At 35.2% G+C, this 24,420-nt stretch overlaps 1 protein-coding gene and 1 long non-coding RNA gene across 2 annotated transcripts; one reads left to right on the top strand and one right to left on the bottom strand.

Moving 5' to 3' along the window:
• Positions 1 to 1,519: 1,519 nt before the first annotated feature.
• Positions 1,520 to 3,111, bottom strand: LOC110681719. The gene is made up of 2 exons (XR_002503341.1): positions 2,650 to 3,111; positions 1,520 to 1,728 (listed from the first exon to the last, which is right to left on the bottom strand). It is a non-coding gene; the product is annotated as an uncharacterized LOC110681719 (long non-coding RNA).
• A 4,086-nt stretch (positions 3,112 to 7,197) lies between these two features.
• On the top strand, positions 7,198 to 24,410 carry LOC110682348 (small RNA degrading nuclease 1-like). Its single transcript, XM_021858678.1, has 12 exons — positions 7,198 to 7,337; positions 7,851 to 8,033; positions 8,118 to 8,204; positions 8,927 to 8,995; positions 9,105 to 9,245; positions 9,379 to 9,495; positions 9,602 to 9,671; positions 9,784 to 9,884; positions 10,038 to 10,172; positions 10,241 to 10,348; positions 23,576 to 23,680; positions 23,825 to 24,410. Exons 1-12 carry the CDS (start codon positions 7,305 to 7,307, stop codon positions 24,140 to 24,142), a joined length of 1,467 nt encoding a protein of 488 aa, XP_021714370.1. The 5' UTR covers positions 7,198 to 7,304; the 3' UTR covers positions 24,143 to 24,410.
• Positions 24,411 to 24,420: the final 10 nt, after the last annotated feature.

Here is a 24,420-nt window from a genome sequence, read left to right as displayed (position 1 = left end):
TTTGAGATATACAATTTAACACCACAATATGATTGTTGTGATAAATATCTAACTCAAGAAGAATGATCATCTAAAGGGAATTGTTGAATTAATTCACAATTCAGAAACATTACAATTAAATTGTATGTTTATGAAGAAGGAATCAAACTTTGCTTGCCATTGTTAGATCCAAAATTTAATGATTTACAAATATCGTTTTGAGGATATGCATTAGAACAACAACAATTGCGAATATACTAAACAGGAAACTTAACCAAAGCAGAAGAAAAGATGTCATAAGAGTTATGATTTGGAAATGTTCCAAAAGCTATCTTTTCTAAACAGGATTAAGGGTTATGAAATCAATGTAAAATGTTTACAAAGATGTCATAATACACCCTAAATCAGAAAAGTAGTTCTTCATGGGTTTTCTCATGGAAACTAAGAGGTATTATTCCTACAATCGCGTAGAAACAAAGTGTTTGTTGCTCGGGATAGTGTCTTTATAGAAAGAATATCTTCCTACAAAGCCAAGTGGGAGTAAAGTTGATGAGATTCGAGACGAGCAACAAATGGATGTGGATAACACTACATCAGAGACGAAGGCATATGAAATCAGCAAATTTGATAAACCATGTGTCGAAGCAAGCTAATTCCACTAGCGAGGCTTCTATCGTCCCACTAGAATGAAAGGCTTCAAAGAGTTGAAGAGAATAATTCTATTGTCGCTCATACCTATCGTAGGTTACTTGGGATAAAAACAAACAGTTTGTTGAAATTCTGAGAAAAGGTAGATTCTAAAATTTTCTTATTAGAACGGTTAGAATTCAGGGCCTACAAGCAAGCTTTGGATAAATGCCAACTCAGGAAATGGCTTAAAGCCATGAAATCCAGTATGGACTCCATGTTTGTAAAAATGTGTTAGTCCATAATAGTCTTACAAATAGGTTCAAACCTATTAGTTGGGTAAGCCTATTCAGACTATTCTAGTTATGGATATCAAAATCACCTCATGAAATGTTCTTGATGGTGAACATGTATATGATACATCCTAAGAGTTTGGAATCCAGAAATTCCTAGAAAGTTTTGCAAACTTCAAAAATTCATTTATGAATTGAAGTAAGCATTAAGGAGTTGGAACATTCGTTTTGATTAGGCAATCAAACAGTTTGATTTCCTTAGTAAAATGAAAAGGGAATCTTGTATAGACAAGAAGTTTAGTGGGAGCAATTGATTCTTTTATTCTACACTAGGTGAAAAAAGGCATTTGGCAGCGGTTCAAACCCGGTCTAAGGCACCGGTTTGAACCGCTGCCTATGTGAGGGGTGCCAAAAACCAAGTTTTTGGCACCGGTATAGGGTGGAATAGGCACCGGTTAACCGGTGCCAAAAAGGCCCACTAAATTTTTTTTAAAAGTTTTTGGCTTCGGTTAACCAGTGCCAAAAAACCCCCAAAAATCATTTTTTTTTTTGTTTTTTTTGCTTAAAAATTAAATAAACTAAATTAAATAAAAACACAAAATATAAATCAAACATCACAATCAATATAAACGATTCTGTTTAATATATAATCAATAAAATTTTACAACCTAGATCAATAAAAAAAATTACTTATAAATCAAAAAAAATTACAACATATAAATAAAAAAAAAAACTGCAATATAAATAAAAAAAAAAATTATTACAACATCACAATCTAAAAATCCCCATATTCTTTATTCTTGATTCTTGATTCTTGGATTATGTATACCTGCGCCAATTAAAACATCAAAAATAAATTGATTAAAATGAACAAGCTGCAAAAAAAAAAATAAAAAAAAACCCAGAAAAAAAAATCGAATTAAAATCGATTAAATTAAAAACAAAATCGAAAAAAACCCAAAAATAAAAAAATCAAAACAAAATCGAAAAAATAAAAACAAAATCCCAGAAAAAAATGAAAAAAACCCAGAAATCATAAAATTAAAAACAAAATCGAACAATTAAAAAACCCAGAAATCAATTAAAATAAAAACAAAAACAAAAAAAATTGAAATCGAAGATTACCCAAAAAATCGAGAAAATCCAGAAAATTGAAAAAAAAAAATTAAAACCCAGAAAATCGAGAAAATCCATAAAATGAAGAAAAAATTAAATTAAAACCCAGAAAATCGAAGAAAATTACAACCCAGAAAATTAAAAAAAAATCAAAAAAAATTAAAATCGAAAATTACCCAGAAAAAAAAATAAACGAAAAAATACCCAGAAAAAATTGAAATCGAAAACCAAATAATAAACCCAAAAATTGAAAAAAAATTCAAACCCAGAAAAACTTGAAATCGAAAAATCACAGGAAAAAAAAAATTGAAGTCGAAAAAAAAAATCAAAATCTAAAAATAAAACCCAGAAAACAACCCCAAAACGCATGCATGAAAATTAACCCAGAACTCGATTAATTAGCCCAAAAAACGATTATTTTAATCGAAAATTAACCCAAGAAAAATTGAAATAAAATCTGAAAAAAGATTTAAATCGATTAATGAAACCCAGATCAATAGAATTAAAATCCAAAAATCGATTTAAATCGATTAATTAAACCCATAAAAATCCAATTAAACCCAAAACTCAAATAGCTAAACCCAGAAATCTCAAAATAAAGAAAAAAAAACCCCCAAAAACCACTTGCATGTACCTAGAATCGGTGTTCTTGGTGGTCTTGGGTGTTGGTCTTGGTGGTGGCCTTTGGTGGTGGAAACGAGTGAGAAGGAGATAAGAGAAGGAGATGAGAGAAGGAGATGAAATCTCGAATAGAGAAGAAAGATAGAAGGAGGAGAGAGAAGGAGAGAGAAAGAGAAGGAGGAGCGGCTGAGGGAGTGAGGGAGAGTTAGGGTTATATATGGGGCGGTTTTTTTTTTTAATTATGTAGGTGAACCGGTTTAGTAGCACCAGTTCAAACCGGTGCCCTTTGTATTTTTGGCACCGGTTTGTGTTGAACCGGTGCCATTTCTCTTGGTCTGAAATTCCGCCCATTTTTAGGCAGGTATTTGGCACCGGTTTGGCCTGAACCGGTGCCTTTTGGGGGTTGCCTTTTTGTATTTTCTACTAGTGCTAGTATGTAGTTGACATACAATTCATATGAAATGATATATCAATGCTTGAATAAGTCAAGCAGTGGTTAAAAAGATTGTTTCGATATGATAGACTTAGGAGATGTTGAATACATATTGGGAATTAAGATCCATGAAGTGAATCTTGAAGAATGATTGGAATGAATCGAGAGACTTATGTTGATAAGGATCTTGAAAAGTTCATGAAGCAAGACTCTAAGATAGGATATTTTCCCATGTTTCATGGTAATACACTCAGTAAGACTCAGTGCCTTCAAAAGCTAGTAGAGTTGAGTTGTATGGATAGTGTACCTTATGCTTTTGCAAAAGGTTCATTATATGTGCCATGAAATGTACAAAGCAAGATGTTGCATATGACTTGTACATAAGTAGCAGGTTTCAAACAAATTCAGAATAAGCATACAGAGAATTACCAGGAACAAATCCTTGAGTACTTGAGAAGCACTAAAAAGGATTTTTCTAGCCATTGTAATTTAAGCAAGTTGTCAAAAGGTTACACGAATGCAAGTTTCCAAACAGGCAAGATGATTCTAGATGGTGATCTAAATGCATGTTTGTGTCTAGATGGAAAAAGACAGTGAGCTTGAAGAGTTCAAAGCAGAGCACTGTTGCATACTCAATGTCAGAATATGTGTATTAAACTATAGTCAGATAGTTATAGAGGAAGTTCGGATTAAAATGTCATGTGACTAACAGGTCACCTTTGCCCAAGAACAAAGGAGCCAGAGTCACATCACAAATCCAAACAAAAGGATATGAGATATCACCTCAATTATAAGATCATTGACCAGAGGAAGGTCATGTTTTGCAAAGTTTTATTATGAGTAAGAAATCACTAAACCCCTTCCATGGACTAAGGTATGAGAGTCATAATAAAGTCCTAGGATTGAAGCAAGTTGTGTAATTTAAGTTGTATATGTTTTGAGAAAACATATTACATGAGAAATGCATCAATTTGCAGAATTATGTTTAAAATAGAAATTATTATTTCTCTTATTTTAATTATGGTTTTGAAAATTAAATAAAATGTCCAAAATAATTATGAATTGAAGGGCTCATCAGGTTGATGACCTGGTGAATTGAAACCCCACAGGTGAACAAAATTCATATATTATTTAAAGTTCCTAGTTTGAGATCATTAAAGTGGACATAAATGATTTCATTAAATGAACTAGCATGTAATATTGATTGGATAGCGCAGTTTCATGGGCTATAGGGGCATAGTGATGCTCGGTCAATCACTTGGATATGCATGAATGATGCATGATCGAACTATTGACCTACTTTGAAGTTCAAGTATAGAGCTTCCGTATATATTAGTGGATTCCTTTGACATGAGTGGAACATTGATTTCATTCAATGAATGTTGTGACTGTGGTACACTCAAACGTCTAGCCGTAACTGGAGATTATAAAGGGTGTTTCCCGGTTATTTTAGAAGTTGAGTGGGAGTCATGTTACCACAAGATTGGATAGAGTCTACCTATTAAATTAGGAAATGTGTCATGGTCGCTTGAAGAGGGAGAATTCAGAAAATACGTGGCCGCGTTCAAATGCATTACACAGTAATCATTTGGTTTTGTAATTCTAACTCAGATTTCAAGAAACGATTTGTAGATTAATATGATCTCGACATGTGATGCACTCATATTATAAAATCGACACATATATTGACTTAAGGAATTTGAATATTGCACCCTTGTCTCAGACAAGTGGGAGATTGAAGGAGTTATGTCTTCGTCGTGTGCAATTACTAGGTATATAAATGGATCAAATTATGGAGATAATTAAGTTCGTACATTTGGGTCGTCGTTTTGCCATAGCTAGAGGTACTAACGATCTTTGGACTAGTAAAATAGGCCAAAGCCCAATTGGACGGATCCTATAAGGTCACACAAAGGGGCTAGATCGAGCATTAGAGGACGAGGCCCATTATGGGCCTCATCACTCTAGGTGGCGGGCCATGTAGTGGATTAGAAGGAGTTTTGGGCTTCGTGCCCTAGTCTAATTATAATGGAGATTATAAATAGACTAGGTGCCTAGGTTTGCAGCAGTGGAAGCAATTAACTGACAGTGTGTTCAAACCCTAATTAGCAAACACGAAACCCAACCCTCTCAAAGTCCTTTCTCTCTCAGGCTCTCTCCTCCTCCTAGGCGCCGGTGGTGTGTCGCGGTGGTGGTGGTTCGTGCGGTGGTCGGTTGTCCGTAAAGGTGGTGATCGCGGTTCTCCTCAATCACTCGACCAATCTAGTATTGGTGGACGACTCGTTCGAATCTCGTGGACTAAGTAGAGGAGCAACGCTTGGGGCTCTATTCTCTCCCTGATTTGCCTGTCGAATAGCTTCGTGGAATTCACACGTCAAAGGTATGATTATGTGTCTTGTGTGTTATGCATGTGATTCTTGGGATTGGTACTAGATTGAATATGATTCATGTTTTTCCGCTGCGTAGTACCTATAAACTCCTACACTCCTATTATAAATTTATAATACACTAATTAGTGCCCTAGTTTGTTTAGGAAAAAATTAGGAGTTGTTCTCTGTCTGTTATGCACAAATTCTGACTTCTTTCTTATTGCATATACATTACATATTTACATTTATTTATTTATTTATTTTTGGTGAAGGTCTACATAACATTGTTAAAATTATTAGATAGATTATGAGGTGTCATGCAAGATTCAGTACTATATACTTCGTACTTTCTTTGTTTTTTATTAGTTGATACGTTTGATTTTAGTACACATATTAAGGTGTGAAAAAGGAAAGAAGGACAAGTATACTCATACCAGCTCAAAATTGGGTGTAGGTATTTAGTGCTGAGCAAAACTACCCGAAAAACCGAAAACTCGAAAAACCGATCCGTAACCGTTCCGAAAATTAGGGTACCTAATCCGATAACCCAAACGGTTCGGGTACCCGTTCCGATAATTTGTTATCGGGTATGTTATGTGTATTATTTTAAAATTAACGGTTACCCGACTCGATCCGATAAACATTTTTTTTGCTATTTTTCCCTACTTAAATCGATTAATATAAATCTAAACTTTTACTTTACTTCATAATCATTTTATAATATCAATGATTAGTAATATTATTAATAATTTGGTCAAGATTATATGCTATTGTTTTTAATTAGTTGTAAATTATATCATAATAACTACATAGTTAAGTTTAATTATCATTATTAGATATCTTATTGGGTATCCGATAACCGATCCGAAAATCCGGGTACCCGAACTTATCGGTTCCAGTTATGGGTATCACTTTTAGTGATTTGATTATCGGGTACCCGAACTGTTAGTACTAACGGTAGAGGTACCCGTCCCATGCTCACGATCATATATATATAAAAAGTGACATTATGTTACTTATGTATCATATATATTAATCTATAATATAATAAAAACCTTGATATTTAGAACTTATTAAAATTCCTCAAAGCTTTATAACTTCACCTGCATTCTCGATTAGATCCCAATTTTACATTTTTTTTTCTTCTGAAATTGCAATTTAACATTTTATTCGTTGACGATCATCATAAATTCGATGGAACCATTATAGATTCCATAAACACTCAACAAAAAAGCTAAAATTTGTGGAGTTACCAAATTCGTGGACGATCTACAGTGAAGCACAGCGGAGCAAGCAAGAGAACGGAGGAGAGAGACTACTAATTTGGGAGAAATTTTGGGATTTTTGTAGGGTTTATAATTTGGGGATTTTTTTAGGGTTTATTACTTTTTTTTTTTTTTTTTTTTAACAATGGTAAAAAAAAAGAAAACATTAGGAAACCCTCCTCACGACAGGAATTCCTAATGCGTTTTTAGGGTTCATACTTGAGTTAATTGAAAATGATATATATTACAGTGTATAAAATACAGAGAGTTAGAAAAATAGAGTTAGGAGAGAGAATTAGAAAATTAGAATAAAAAGTTAGAATAGAGGATAAAAAGCCCTCAAAGTGTAACCCTTTTCCAGCCCTTAAAACCAAGTCCAACCCTTTAAAAGCCCATAATTTCATAACCCTTAGAAAGCCCGCCCATATTACATATTGGTCCGGCCCGGCCCTGTTTAATTTAGGGCTGGATCAGGCCTTTTAGTGGGGCCCGCCATTTGTGCAGGTCTAAACACAAATACCTGAATTATTTTTGCGTCTTTGCTTTCTCAGTCTCTGCACTTTCGGAGTTGCCGCCATTCTCAATTTCTTCTTCTTCTATCATGGATCAGAAGCTTGCTACTGCTTCTAAAGATGTTAGTTTTGTTTTCTCTCTCCTCTTCTCTTGAATTCATTTTGACTTCTTAATTATAATCTTGTTTTGGGTTTTGTTTTAGGGATTATTCGGGTTGTTACAAATGTAATGCTTATATATGTGAAGTCAATTTATGTTGAATTTTTCATCAATTTTTGATTGAATAAATCCAGTTTTGTGTTTTCTTGAAATGGGGTTTTAGAATTTTTGCTGGAAGTACCAAACTAGCATTCACATAAGCTTTGTAGTTAATATACATTGTGCAATTAATCCCAATGTTTTAGGTTTATAATTTGTATCATTATATGATTGTGCTAACCATACTTAAGATAGTCAGGTTTATCATTTGTTTGATAATTGAAAAACAAAACGGGTATTCAAAATTTAGTGTTAATGTGTACTTTGAAATGGTTGTAAATACATATGTGCTACTCCGTATATTTTAAGATGTTAATACTAAATAATGTTTTGCTTTGATATCTGATTCATGTTTTGTTGACACTGATTTGTGTAGGCTCTTGTTCAAATTGTTAAGTTGTCACAAAAGAGGGGAATGGAGGGTGATAATGGAGGATGGAAAGATTTTTTGAAAGTCCATGATAAAAAATTTGGTGCAAGCATGAGTGATCCAGCTAGAAGGACACCAGAAGTTTTACGCGCTTTCTTAGATACATTTAAGAAAGAGGAAGACTTTAAAGTATTATATTTAATCCCTCTTTTGTTTGTGTCATTTTTGCTACATTATTCTGGCATTGTGTAATGTGGTACTCCTGTTGTGCAGTACTTTGATAAACTCTTAACATGTCATTCTAACCGGGACCTAGTGAAACAAGTAGCGAAATCAGAAGATGCTGAATCATCTATACAGGTAATGTGACATTCTTGATAAAGTTGTAGTTACTTGTGGTTGTCAGGGATTAAACCAAGAGCTCATAAAGTAGTGACGCTATCTCATTCTGATTGAGTTTGGCTATCAGCCTATTAGGCATCAGTTATAGTTTATTCAATGCTGCAAGTTTGCTACTCAAAACTTCCAAATATATGTATGGGATTGAATGTTTTGGTTACTTGACTTGTGGCAATTTTCATTTTGGCGTGACCAAAAGAGTTTAAATCACCCAGAAAAAACTTTAGATATGGTATGCTGCGTATGTCATGCTGCTGCAAAGAGCTTCAAATTCCTTACTTTTGCACGTTTTTCTCTTAGGAATACTTTGATATCTATTCTATTGTTCCTATAGATGACATGAATGGAAAGAGTAGTGACCTTAAGAAAGTAGGTCTGCAAAAGCATGTAGCAATATAGCGTAGAAAGCAATGCTGCAATGGAGGATATTTCATGCAGCTAATCCCATCCTTTTGGGAATAGGGTTTTGGTTTTATTGTTGCTTTCTGTAGTTATACAACACTAATTTTCTCCATCCACTGTCCTCTTGTGAGAGCAAGATTTATTCATAGTAGTATACTAGTAATGCTATACATTATAGCTTTTTGGACAACCTCAACTTTGGCTTTGAATCCTTGATCTTTGCATAGATAGGTATAACTTCAACGTTATAACTCTCATGTTTTATCATTGTGGCAGTGCAGAAGTTGGTTCGTTTGACACTTGAACATCCACAGTATCCAATTGAGTATACATTTCCATCATATGAGGAGGTCAATTTTAGAATTCATTTTATGTCTCCTTGATTTGTTGTTGCACGTAATGATAATGTTTCCATGAAAGAGCTGAAAGTGTACTGAAAATCAAATTTGTGGTCAACAGGATTGGGTTGTTACAAAACTTGGTAAGAAGTCAAAGTTGGCAACGTCAGAGACATTGCTGGCTGTTGATTGTGAGATGGTTCTGTGTGAGGATGGAACTGAAGCCTTGGTTAAAATATGCGTGGTAGATCAGGATTTAGAGGTACCACCGTACTATTTGGTTTCTCAATCTTGTATGAAATTTTTTACTGGTATATCTTTAGGAAGTTTATGCTTTACTGCTTTAGTATCTGTATTTGAGTCATAACTCCCATGCTTATCTGTTGATATATCAGGTAAAACTCCATGAATTTGTCAATCCTCTTAAAGCAGTAGCAGATTATAGGACACAAATTACTGGTGTTTCTCCAGAAGATTTAGATGGCATCACTTGTTTTCTTGCTGATATACAGGTCAGACATATCTTCTATTTTTTCCCAAGTCCTTATCATGATTTGGCTTATCATACTATGATACTCCCAGTACTCACTCAAAATTTTCTTTTTGGTATTTTTATAGAAAAAGTTGAAGAAGCTATTGTACCAAGGGGCTATTTTAGTTGGGCACAGTCTCAGTAATGATCTGAAAGGTTAGTGCATTATAAAGTAAGCTGTTTAGTGTTTTATCTTGTTTTTGTGCTGCTGTTCTGTTAGTATGTGCTAATGAGTTGATTTATTCGATTGTCATAATTCTTTCCACAGCTTTGAAGGTAGATCATGCCAGAATCATTGACACTTCTTTTGTCTTCAAACTTGGAGATGAATCAACGAAAAGAAGACCTTCCTTGAACGATTTGTGCAAGGCATGTTACCATCTTCCCTCTCTACTAGATTGTTAATATGCAAATTATGAGTGTTGCATTCTCTAAATTTACTTTGAAGGTATGCTTAGCGTTGCTATAAAAGCTCAATTGTCTAACTTATTCGATTCTTTCTGTTCTAAATTGTCTTGGCAGTTTGTGTTGGGCTTTGAACTTCGCAAGAAGGGTGCTCCGCATAATTGTGTTGATGATGCCTGTGCTGCTATGAAATTAGTGCTAGCAAAGATAAAGGATGGATTTGACAGCACAATTCCTGTAGCTCATTATGATGTAAGTCCAAATGTTTAGGTTCTGTAATTATATAGTTTATCTCCTTGAACTGAACGCCATACTTGTAGGTGCCAGACAGTGAAAAATCAAAGCTCCTTATACACAGAATACCGAAGGATCTTCCAAATGAAGAACTAGGTCGGTTCATCCCTGGAGACTTCACCATTGAAATTCAGGTTGGTGTGCAATATTCCTTTTCCTTTGTTCTTTACTATCTCTTTTTTTAGGGCGAGTTATATCTTTGGCTAGTGAAACATGCTTTTCTTTACTTTTAAATCTTGCATTTATAAGTAAATTACTATGAACACTTGTAGTGGAGCTTTTATGTGGACTTTGTTTGCTTAAAATTTTAGAACTTGTCTTATCTAAGCTTATCTTGCTTAAAATTGTATCATTGTGTAAAATTGTCTGAATTTTTTTACCAAAATTGTTTGAAAGAAAGCTTATTTCGTTCAAACATTGTACATATTTTGCCTAAGTATATTTTTTTTTTTTCACAAAAGGAAGCATGCTTTACTTGGGCAACCCAATTAAAACTATTACATCCTAATGTTCAAAGACTTGCTTATTTGCAAAATGCAATCCTTCAACAAAATCCAACTACTAAACCATATTATATACTTACAGTCGTATGTGAGACCCGAAACTGAACATGAACTGACCTAGAGATGACCCGATCCGAATGTAACCTGTAAATTATTGACCTAAACCGAACCTGACTTGAACCTAACCCAAACTCGTTTTAACCCATCAAAACCCGAATTTAACTCGACTTGTTATCAACCTGACTTGAATTGAACCTGACCCGTTGCTAACCCGACCCGAATTTAACCCAACTGTTACAAACCCGATAGGAAATCAACCCGACTTGTTATTGACCTCACCAAAATTCAACCCGACTTGTTATTGACCCGACCCGAATTTTACTAGACCTATTACTAACCCGACCTAAAAATTCAACCCGATCTGTTACTAACATGACTCGAAATAAACACAAGTTGTTATTGACTCGACCTAAATTCAACCCAAATTGTTCGGGACCCGATTTCAAATCACCTTAAATGCAATTTAGACCACCTTATTATTGCTAATCAAAGCATTTTGTCTAGGTAATTAGACCACCTTATTATTGCTAATCCAAGCCAGCAAAAGAAAGGAGCATGATCCTCAAATTTAAGAGTTAAATATAGTATATATTTGTTGTATGGTCAAAGAAGATAATTATCTTCCTAAATTATATACTATAGTTCCTTAGTATATTGCCATATATATTATAATCAAAGGAAATAATTAGCTTGATAAAAATGATAATTATCTATTTATAGTTAGTTGAACCCGAATATGACCTGACTTGGAAATGGCCCGACCAAATTATAACCTGCAAATTATTGACTTGAACTTAACCCGACTTGAATCCGAGAATGACCCAACCTAATTATCTAATTATAACCTGCAAATTATTGACTTGAACCGAGCCAGACTTGAACACGAGAATGATCCGACTTGAAAATGACCTAACCTGATTATAACCCGTAAATTATTGACTTGAACCGAATCAGAATTGAACCCGAGAATGACCCGACTTGAAAATGACCCGACTTGATTATAACTTGCAAATTATTGACTTGAACCGAATCCGACTCAAACCCGAGAATGACTCGACATGAGTTGACCCGACCCACTTTTACAGACCCAAACCCGACCCGTTTACCCGAATTGACAGCTCTACCCGTTTAATTTTGGAATTTTTTTGACTTTTTTCACCCGGAAATTAAAATTGCCGAAATTTTTACCATGGTCGTAATACCCTCCAGAAGTCCAATTGGCTGGTTGATACCATTCAATTTGCCTTTAAACGACCAATTTACCGGTTTACAACTTGCATTGATTTCATTAATTTAAGCCTACCACGAACATTTATAACAACAAATAATGATTATATATGGGACTAAACGACATTATTTGACCACGAGATGTGTTCCCTACAATTTAAAGACTTTTAGACACCGGGCCTTCAAGACACCAAAATTTCTCAAAAAGCGTGGATACTAGCCTTTAATTTTTGAATTTTTTGACTTTTTTTTCGCTAGGAAATAAAAAATGCCAAAATGTTTACCAAGTTTCCTAATACCCTCTGAAAGTTTAATTAGGTTGGTGGAACCATCCAATTTGCCTTTAAACGACTAATTTACCGATTTACGACTTGCACCGATTTCATTAATTCAAGCCTACAACGAACATTTATCACAACAAATAATGATTACATATGGTCCCAAACGGTATTATATGACCCCAAGATTTATTCCCTATAATTTAAAAACTTTTCGACACCGAGCCCCAAAACCTTCAAAATTTCGAAAAATGCGTGGATTAGTCTTCAATTTTGGAATTTTTTGGCTTTTTTTCACGTAGAAATAAAAATTGCCGAAATATTAACCATGGTCTCTAATACCCTTGTGGAGTCCAATCGAGAGGGTAGAAATATCCAATTTGCTTTTAAACGACCAATTTATCTGTTTACAACTTCATCGATTTTATTTACTCAAACCTACCACGAACGTTTCTGACAATATAAAATGATCATATATGGTTCGAAACGGCATTATAACCCCGAGAGGTATCCCCTTAAATATCAAGACTTTCGACACCGGCCTTGTAACCTTCGTAATTTCTCAAAAATCGTGGATATTAGTCTTCAATTTTGGAATTTTTACTTTTTTTTTCGTCCGTAAATAAAAATTGGCGAAATGTTTACCATGATCCCTAATATCCTCCGGGAGTCCAATTGGATGGGTCGAACTATCCAACTTGCCATTAAACGACCAATTTACCAGCTTACAACTTGCACTGATTTTGTCAACTCAAACCTACAGCGAACATTTATAACAACATATAATGATCATAAATGGTTTCAAATAGCATTATATGACTCCAAATGTATCACCAAAAATCTAAAGGATTTTCGACTCCGGGCCTCGAAACCTCCAATATTTCTCAAAAAACATGGATATTAGCTTTCAATTTTGGAATTTTAAGACTTTTTTCCACTTGGAAATAAAAATTGGCGAAATATTTACCATGGTCATTAATACCCTCCGGGAGTCTATTTGGGTGGGTGGAACCATCCAATTTGCCTTTAAACGACCAATTTACCGGTTTACAACCTGTGCACCTATTTCATTAACTAAAGCCTACCACGGGCATTTATGACAACAAATATTGATCATATATGGTTCCAAACGACATTATATGACCCCGAGATGTATCCCTTAGAATTTCAAGACTTTTCGACACTGGTCCTCGAAACCTCTTAAATTTCTCAAAAATTGTGGATATTAGTCTTTCACCTGTAAATAAAAATTGCCGAAATGTTTACCATGGTCCCTAATATCCTCCGAGAGTCCAATTGGGTGGGTGGAACCAACTAATTTGCCGTTAAACGACCAATTTACCAGTTTACAACTTGCATCGATTTCATTAAATCAAGCCTACCATGAAAATTTATGTTAACAAATTATGATCATATATGGTTCCAAATGACATTTTATGACCCCGAGATGTACCCTATAAAATTTCAAAACTTTTCGGCACCAGACCGTTAAACCTCTAAAATTTCTTAAAAAGCGTGGATATTAGCCTTCAATTTTGGAATTTTTTTGACTTTTTTCCACCTGTAAATAAAAATTGCCGAAATGTTTATCATGGTCATTAATACCCTTCGAGAGTCTAATTGGGTGGGTGGAACCATCCAATTTGTCTTTAAACGATCAATTTATCGGTTTAGAACATGTGCACCGATTACGTTAACTAAAGTCTACCACGAACATTTATCACAACAAATCTTGATCATATATGTTTCCAAACGGTATTATATGACCTCGAGATGTATCCCCTAGAATTTCTAGACTTTTCGACATTGGTCCTCGACACCTCTTAAATTTCTCAAAAAGCTTGGATATAAGTCTTTAACTTTGGAATTTTTTACTTTCTTTCGCCCGAAAATAAAAATTGTCGAAATGTTTACCATGGTCCCTAATATCCTCCGTGAGTCCAATTGGGTGGGTGGACCAATTTGCCTTTAAACGTCCAATTTACCGGTTTACAACTTTAGCACCGATTTCATTAACTAAAGCCTTCCACGAACATTTATGACAACAAATATTGATCATACATGGTTCCAAACGACATTATATGACCCCGATATATATCTCCTAGAATTTCAAGACTTTTCGACACTGGTCTTTGAAACCTCTTAAATTTCTCAAAATTCATTGATATTAATTTTTAATTTTGGAATTTTTTAACTTTCTTTCGCCCGGAAATAAAAATTGCCGAAATGTTTACTATGGTCCCTAATATCCTCCGGAAGTCTAATTGGGTGGGTGAAACCATCCAATTTACCTTTAAACAACCAATTTACCGGTTTACAACTTGCACCGTTATCATTAACTAAAGCCTACCACGAACATTTATGATTAAAATAATGATCATATATGGTCCCTAATATCTTCCGGAAGTCTAATTGGGTGGGTGAAACCATCCAATTTCCCTTTAAACAACCAATTTACCGGTTTACAACTTGCACCGTTATCATTAACTAAAGCCTACCACGAACATTTATGATTAAAATAATGATCATATATGATTCAAACGACATTATATGACCCCTACATGTATCCTATAAAATTTCAAAACTTTTTGGCACCGAGCCATTAAACCTTTAAAATTTCTTAAAAAGCGTGGATATTAGCCTTCAATTTTGAAATTTTTTTGACTTATTTCCACCTGAAAATAAAAGTTGCCGAAATGTTTACTATGGTCATTAATACCCTCACAGAGTCCAATTTGCCTTTAAACGACCAATTTATCGGTTTATAACATGTGCACCGATTTTATTAACTAAAGCCTACCTCGAACATTTATAACAACAAATCTTGATCATATATGTTTCTAAACGGCATTATATGACCCCGAGATGTATCCCCTAGAATTTCAAGACTTTTCGACACTGGTCCTCGAAACCTCTTAAATTTCTCAAAAAGCGTGGATATTTGTCTTAAATTTTGGATTTTTTTGACTTTCTTTCGCCTGGAAATAAAAATTGCCGAAATGTTTACCGTGGTCCCTTATATCCTCTCGGAGTCCAATTGGGTGGGTGAAACCATCCAATTTTCGTTTAAACGACCTATTTACCGGGTTACAACTTGCACCGATTTCATTAACTCAATCCAACCACGAATATTTATGAATAAAAATAATGATCATATATGGTTCAAACGACATTATATGACCCCGAGATGTATCCTATAAAATTTCAAAACTTTTCGGCATCGTGCCGTTAAACCTCTAAAATTTCTTAAAAAGCGTGGATATTAGCCTTTAATTTTGGAAAATTTTGACTTTTTTCCACTTTGAAATTAAATTTACCGAAATGTTTACCATGGTCATTAATACCCTCTGGGAGTCTAATTGGGTGGGTGGAACCATCCAATTTGTCTTTAAACGTCCAATTTACCGGTTTACAACAGCCTACCACGAACATCTTTGACAACAAATCTTGATCATATATGTTTCCAAACGGCATTACATGACCTCGAGATGTATCCCCTAGAATTTCAAGACATTTCGTCACTAGTCCTCGAAACCTCTTAAATTTCTCAAAAAGCGTGGATATAAGTCTTTTAATTTTGGAATTTTTTGACTTTCTTTCGCCCGAAAATAAAAATTGCCGAAATGTTTACCATGGTCCCTAACATCCTCCGGGAGTCCAATTGGGTGGCTGGAACCATCTAATTTGCCTTTAAACGACTAATTTACCGGTTTACAACTTGCACCGATTTCATTATCTCAAGACTACCACGAACATTTATGTTTACAAATTATGATCATATATGGTTCCAAACGACATTTTATGACCCCGAGATGTATCCTATAAAATTTCAAAATTTCTTAAAAAGCGTGGATATTAGCCTAAAATTTTGGAATTTTTTGACTTTTTTCCTCCTGTAAATAAAAATTGACGAAATGTTTATCATGGTAATTAATACCCTCCGAGAGTCTAATTGGGTGGGTGGAACCATCCAATTTGCCTTTAATCGACCAATTTACCGGTTTAGAACATGTGCACCGATTTCGTTAACTAAAGCCTACCACGAATATTTATCACAACAAATCTTGATCATATATGTTCCAAACAGTATTATATGACCCCGAGATGTATCCCCTAGAATTTCAAGACTTTTTGACACTGGTCCTCGAAACCTCTTAAATTTCTCAAAAAGCTTGGATACTAGCTTTTAATTTTGGAAATTTTTGACTTTTTTTCTCTCGAAAATAAAAATTGTCGAAATGTTTACCATGGTCCCGAATATCCTTCGGGAGTCCGATTGGGTGGGTGGAACCATCTAATTTGCCTTTAAACGACCAATTTACCGGTTTACAACTTGCACTAATTTCATTAACTATGGCCTACCACGAACATTTATGATAACAAATTAACTTTTCGGCACCGGGCCGTAAAACCTCTAAAATTTCTTAAAAAGCGTGGATATTAGCCTTTAATTTTGGAATTTTTTTTGACTTTTTTCCACCTCAAAATAAAAGTTGCCGAAATGTTAACCATGGTCATTAATATCCTCCGGGACTCTAATTGGGTTGGTGGAACCATCCAATTTGCCTTTAAAAGACCAATTTATCGGTTTACAACTTGTGCACTGATTTCATTAACTAAAGCCTACCACGAACATTTATGACAACAAATATTGATCATATATGGTTCCAAACGACATTATATGACCCCAAGATGTATCCCCTAGAATTTCAAGACTTTTCGACAATGGTCCTCGAAACCTCTTAAATTTCTCAAAAAGCGTGGATATTAGTCTTTAATTTGGAATTTTTTGAATTTTTTTCTCCCAAAAATAAAAATTGCCGAAATAATATCCTTTGGGAGTCCAATACCGATTTACAACTTGCACCGATTTCATTAACTCAAGCCTATCACGAACATTTATGATAAAAAATAATGATCATATATGGTTCAAACGACATAATATGACCCCGAGATGTATCCTATATAATTTCAAAACTTTTCGGCATCGGGCCGTTAAACCTCTAAAATTTCTTTTAAAACGTGGATTTTAGCCTTCAATTTTGGAAAATTTTGACTTTTTTCCACCTCGAAATAAAAGTTGCCGAAATGTTTACCATGGTCATTAATACGCTTCGAGAGTCTAATTGGGTGGGTCGAACCATCCAATTTGCCTTTAAACGACCAATTTACCGGTTTACAACTTGTGCACCGATTTCATTAACTAAAGCATACCTCGACATTTATGACAACAAATATTGATCATATATGGTTCCAAACGACATTATATGACCCCGAGATGTATCATCTAAAATTTCAAGACTTTTCGACATTGGTCCTCGAAACCTCTTTAATTTCTCAAAACCGTGATTATTAGTCTTTAATTTTGGAATTTTTTGACTTTCTTTCGCCCGAAAATAAAAATTGTCGAGATGTTTACCATGGTCCCTTATATCCTCCGGAAGTCCACTTGGGTGGGTGAAACCATTCAATTTGTCTTTAAACGACCAATTTACCGGTTTACAGCTTGTGCACAAATTTAATTAACTAAATGCCTACCTCGAACATTTATGACAACAAATATTGATCATATGTGAATCCAAACGACATTATATGACACCGAGATATATCCCCTAGAATTTCAAGACTTTTCGACACTAGTTCTCGAAATCTCTTAAATTTCTCAAAAAGCGTGGATATTAGTCTTTAATTTTGCAATTTTTTGACTTTATTTTGCCTGAAATAAAAATTGCCCAAATGTTTACCGTGGTCCCTAATATCTTCCGGGAATCCAATTGGGTGGGTGAAACCATCCAATTTGCCTTTAAACGACCTATTTACCGGTTTACAACTTGAGCACCGATTTCATTAACTAAAGCCTACCACAAATATTTATGACAACAAATATTGATCATATATGTTTCCAAACGGCATTATATGACCCCGAGATGTATCCCCTAGAATTTCAAGACTTTTCTACACTGGTTTTCGAAACCTCTTAAATTTCTCAAAAAGCGTAGATATTAGTCTTTAATTTTGGAATTTTTTTACTTTCTTTCGCATGGTAATAAAAATTGCTGTAATGTTTACCATGGTCCCTAATATCCTCCGGGAGTCCAATTGGGTCGGTGAAACTATCTAATTTGCCTTTTAACGACCAATTTACCGGTTTACAACTTGCACCGATGTCATTAACTCAAGCCTACCACGAACATTTATGATAATAAATTATGCTCATATATGGTTTCAAAAGACATTATAAGTCCCCGAGATGTATTCCATAGAATTTCACGACTTTTCGGCACCGGGCCGTAAAACCTCTAAAATTTCTTAAAAAGCGTGGATATTAGCCGTTTCAATTTTGAAATTTTTTACCTTATTTTTATCCGGAAATAAAAATTTCTCAAATGTTTACCATGTTCCCTAATATCTTATGGGTGTCCAATTGGGTGGGTTAAACTATCCAATTTGGCTCTGAACGGCTAATTATTTGGTTTACAACTTGCACCGATTTTATTAACTCTAGCGTACTACGAACATTTATGCCAATGTATAATGATAATATATGATTCCAAACGGTAGTGTATGACACCGAGATGTATCCCCTAAAATATCAAGACTTTTCTACACCGAGCCCTGAAACCTTCAAAAAGCGTGGATATTAGCCTTCAATTTTGTATTTTTTTAATTTTTTTCGTCCGGAATTAAAAATTGTCTGAATGTTTACAATGGTCCTTAATACCCTCTAGGAGTCCAATTCGGTTGGTGGAATCATCTAATTTACCGTTAAACGACCAATTTAACGGTTTACAACTTGCACCAATTTCATTAACCCAAGCTTACCACGAACATTTATGACAACAAATAATGATTACATATGGTTTCAAACGACATTAAATGACCCCGAGATATATTCCATAGAATTTCAAAACTTTTAGACACTGAGCTCCTAATATTCTTGAACTTTTTGACTTTTTTTCGCTTGAAAATAAAAATTGCCGAAATGTTTATCATAGTCCCTAATATCCTCCGGGAGTCCATTTGGGTAAATGAAACCATCCAATTTTCCTTTAAACGAGCAATTTACCGATTTACAACTTGCACCGATTTCTTTAACTCAAGCGTATCACAAACATTTATGACAACATATAATAATTATATATGATTCCAAACGACATTATATAACCCCGAGATGTATTCCTTAAATTTTCGAGGCTTTTTGACACCGGGCCTCGAAACCTTCGAAATTTCTGAAAAGCGTGGATATTAGCCTTCTATTTTGGAAATTTTCTACTTTTTTCCACCTAGAAATAAAAATTGCCGAAATGTTTACCATTGTCACTAATATCCTCCGGGAGTCTAATTGGGTGGAAAGAACAATCCAATTTGCCTTTAAACGGCCAATTTACCGATTTACAACTTGCACCGATTTCTTTAATTCAAGCCTACCACGAAATTTTATGACAACATATATGCTATGTTTGGATAATAAATTAGAAGGGAAATGGAAGGGAGGGAAATAGGAGGAAGGGGAAGGAAGGGAAAGTGAAGGAAATGATGAGCTCCATTTTCGCTCCAAATCTCTCCAATTTTGAAGGGATGATCTGTATTAAAGGAGGAGGGAAAATGGATCCCTCCCTCCCCTAACATATTATCCAAACAAGGAAGATTATCTCCCTCCCTTTCCCTTTCCCTTCCTTCCTTTTTCTTCCATTTTTTGTTATCCAAACATAGCAATAATGGTCATATACGGTTCTAATCGTCATTATATGACTCCGAGATGTATTTCTTAAAATCTTAAGGCTTTTCAACACCGTGCCCATAAACCTCCAAAATTTCTCAAAAAGCGTGGGGTGTTAGTCTTCAATTTTGGAAATTTTTGACTTTTTTTCGCCTGGAAATAAAAATTGCCGAATGTTAACCATGATCCCTAATACTGTTTGGGAGTCCCATTGGGTCGGTGGAACCATCCAATTTGCCTTTAAACGACCAATTTACTTGTTTACAACTTGTGTACCGATTTCATTAACTCAAGTCTACTACGAACATTTATGACAACAAATTATGATCATATATGGTTCCAAACGACATTATATGGCCCAAGATGTATCCCCTAGAATTTCAAGACTTTTCGACACTGGTCCTTGAAACCTCTTAAATTTCTTATAAAGCGTAGATATTAGTCTTTAATTTTAAAATTTTTTTACTTTTTTTTGCTCGGAAATAAATATTGCCGAAATGTTTACCATGGTTCCTAATACCCTCCGGAGTTTATTTGGGTTAATTGAACTATCCAATTTTCCTTTAAGCGACCAATTTATCGATTTACAACAGATAATGATTATATATGATTCCAAACGGCATTATATGACCTCGAGACTTATCCCTTAAAATTTTGAGGTTTTTTTTTCGATACCAGGCCTCAAAACCTTCAAAATTTCTTAAAAGCGTGGATGTTAGCCTTTTATTTTAAAAAATTTCGACATTTTTCCGCCTTGAAATAAAAATTGCCGAAATGTTTACCATGGTCACTAATACCCTCCGAGAGTTTAATTGGGTGGGTGGAACCATCCAATTTACCTTTAAATGACCAATCCAATGTACGGTTTTAAACGTCATTATATGACCCCGAGATGTATTCCTTAAAATCTCAAGACTAATCTACACCGTGCCCCGAAACTTCAAAAAGCGTGGATGTTAGTCTTCAATTTTGGAATTTTTTGACTTTTTTTTCGCACCATGATCCCTAATACTGTTTGGGAGTCCCATTGGATGGGTGGAACCATCCAATTTGCCTTTAAACGACCAATTTACCGGTTTACAACTTGTGCACTGATTTCATTAACTAAAGCCTACCACGAACATTTATGACAACAAATATTGATCATATATGGTTCCAAACGGCATTATATGTCCCCGAGATGTATCCCCTAGAATTTCAAGATTTTTTGACACTAGTCTTCAAAACCTCTTAAATTTCTCAAAAAGCGTGGATATTAGTCTTTAATTTTGGAATTTTTGACTTTCTTTCACCCGGAAATAAAAATTGCAGAAATGTTTACCATGGTCCCTAATATCCTTTAGGAGTCCAATTGGGTGGGTGGAAACATCCAATTTGCCTTTAAACGACCAATTTACCGGTTTACAACTTGCACCGATTTCATTAATTCAAGCCTACCACGAACATTTATGATAACAATAATGATCATATATGGTTCCAAACGACATTATATGACCCCGAGATGTATCCTATAGAATTTCAAGACTTTTTGGCACCGGGCACTCAAACCTCCATAATTTCTCAAAAAGCATGGATATTAGCCTTCAATTTTGGAATTTTTTGACTTTTTTTCACCCGGAAATAAAAATTTCTGAAATGTTTACCATGGTCCCTAATACCCTCCAGGCGTCCAATTGGGTGGGTTTAACTATCCAATTTGCCTCTAATCGGCTAATTTATTGGTTTACAACTTGCACCGATTTCATTTACTCTAGCCTACTACGAACATTTATGACAACATACAATGATAGTATATGATTCCAAACGGCAGTATATGACCCCGAGATGTATCCCCTAAAATATCAAGACTTTTTCTACACCGAGTCTCGAAACCTTTGTAATTTCTCAATAAACGTGGATATTAGCCTTCAATTTTGGATTTTTTTTACTTTTTTTTCGTCCGGAAATAAAAATTGCCGAAATGTTTACCATGGTACCTAATACCCTTTAGGGATGTAATCGGTGGGTGGAACCATCTAATTTGCCGTTAAACTTGCACCGATTTCATTAACTTAAGCTTACTACGAACATTTATGAAAACAAATAATGATTACATATGGTTTCAAACGACATTATCTGACCCCGGGATGTATTCCTTAGAATTTTAAGACTTTTAGACACTGGGCTCCGAAGACTCCCAAATTTCTTAAAAAGGTGGATATTAGCATTCTGATTAGGAAACTTAAATAGGGAGTGGAATTTGTGGTTATCGTTGTCATACATAATCAGATCAATTGTTGCTTTAAAAAACAGACAAATTCCCCCTTTCAAACCTATGGCCGGAATGACCCTCTTATCATGAAACCCTAACTGCTTTATAAGATCAGAAGCCTTTCCAGCATCACACTTAGTCTCAAGTAAGATGAGAATATCAGGCCTATGCATTTTTGCCAAGTCCCATGCATGTGATTGAAAATCATCATTATTAACACCTCTAACATTCCAAACTATCAACTTCATTTTTAAGTTAGGAAGGGGTCTTTGAGGACATAATTTAGGTAAATGATCTGGGAGATGGTTGATTAGAAGGAACAATTCCTCCCAATCCCTCCAATGTTGCTAATGTCCCAGAATGTGGACATCCTCCACCTTTATTGGTGAGATAGAGCTGGGATCATCCCGTAGTGTTCTTCCTGAGCTAGAATTCGGACTTGAATCCCTAGTACCTCCCCTTGAGTCTGATAGATCGCCATAGGGAGTCCCTGAAGAGCCATATATTGACCTTCTGTTGCGCATTGCAAAGTAATGATTTCCAGCCTTTCGTGCATCGTCTGAACTGGAGGTCTCTCGTGAGACGGCCAATTGAGGTATAGACTCATCCTTGCATAAGGAGGTAGAACTTCCTCCCTCCTTCTCAGAGCATCAAGGGTTGCCATAGCAGATGATGTCCAGAGGGATTGGGATGGGGGTATTCGAGTAACAATGCAGAGAGGGCGTGGAACTAGGGGAAAAAGGGGGAGAGTTGATGGGGGAGATGGTTGGGGCTTGTATGTCCATTCCCTCGCAAAGGCTGATTTCTGAATTTGTATACTACTGAGGGGGGAGGTGATGTTTGTGGAGGTGGGAAGTTCAGGTTGATGATGCTTGGTGACGATTGAGAGCTGCATGGAGGTGGGGTCAATGCTGATGGAAGAGATGGAATTGGGTGCTTCCTGGATGGTGCTGGCTTCCATACTGGAATTGATGGGTTGGTGGATGATTTTGCTGGTTGGGTTAAAGTCATGTTGGAGGCACAATTTTATTTTATTTATTTATTTATTTTGCCTACACATTGTTGAAAAAGTTTGAGCCAAATGGACCCTTGCTACGCCATGGTTCTCCTGTCTATTTCTCACGTTGCTTTTCAGGGCCTTTTTTGGGGATAAAACGTTGTATGCAGGTTTTTTTTTTTCATAATAATTCATGAATCAGACACATAATGAATCGACTTTCTAATTTTCTCTATGTTAATGCTGTGCTAATCTCAATGTAGGGTATCTGATCTTGCTACTTGTTGACCTAGAATTTGCCTTGTATAATTAAACTTTTTGGCAGGCTAGTAAGAAAGTTCGAGGTGACAAGTATTCTGCCTTAGCTACTTTCAAAAGTCCACAAGAGGCACTTTGTACGTATGAAAATCTGGAAGGAGACGAAGAAAAGGTCTCAACTTTAACCCAATTTTTTACCTTCAAGAATATCGTGATGCTGTTTGTCTGCAAGAATAGAAGGGGGGGGGGGGGGGGTAAAGGTTTTAACAATCTAGCCCTGAAAATGTGAGCTGAACTGTGCCTTACTCTTTTTCAGGACACTTATGGGCGGTCTCAGAAACTTGTCTCTGTCCAGCTTAAAAATGGCTCGACAGCTATTATATGTGTTCGAAAAATGTTACCTGACATTCCTCTTGACAAAGTCTCTGCAAAACGAGCACATCCAACAGAGGCACCAGTAAATGAATCAAAGAAGTTGAAGATTGAGCAAACTTTCGAAGCTGCTCAGCAGATTCTCTGTATTGATCATGTGAAGGAGATTGAAAGGTTGAAGGATTTGGTTAGCCAAAGAGATCAAGAGATTTCTAGCCTGCATAAGATTGTTGCGGTTCTTACAAGGAAACAAGGGCTTTAAAATTTAAATCTCTTATTTAGATCCCCGGCTGGATAATTTGGGGCTCTGCAAATTTTGAAAGTGCCTATGATTTGGGGTTATGCATGATCAAGAAACAAGTGACAACAAAGATTTTTTGTGCAGGAGTTGATTCCCCAGCCATTTGTAAAATTTTGGTTCATATTGCATCCTGAAATTTATTTGGTTTTCACGCAATAATTTTCTCATATTTAAAGGTTAAATTACCGAGACCTAGTATTTAACCCAAGTCTGCTATAATGTTCACTTACTAGTGGTGT

The sequence above is a fragment of the Chenopodium quinoa genome, unplaced genomic scaffold (assembly GCF_001683475.1).
Source record: "Chenopodium quinoa cultivar QQ74 unplaced genomic scaffold, ASM168347v1, whole genome shotgun sequence".
In the NCBI taxonomy this organism is placed as follows: domain Eukaryota; kingdom Viridiplantae; phylum Streptophyta; class Magnoliopsida; order Caryophyllales; family Amaranthaceae; genus Chenopodium; species Chenopodium quinoa.
This window is presented reverse-complemented; position numbering and strand designations above follow the sequence as displayed.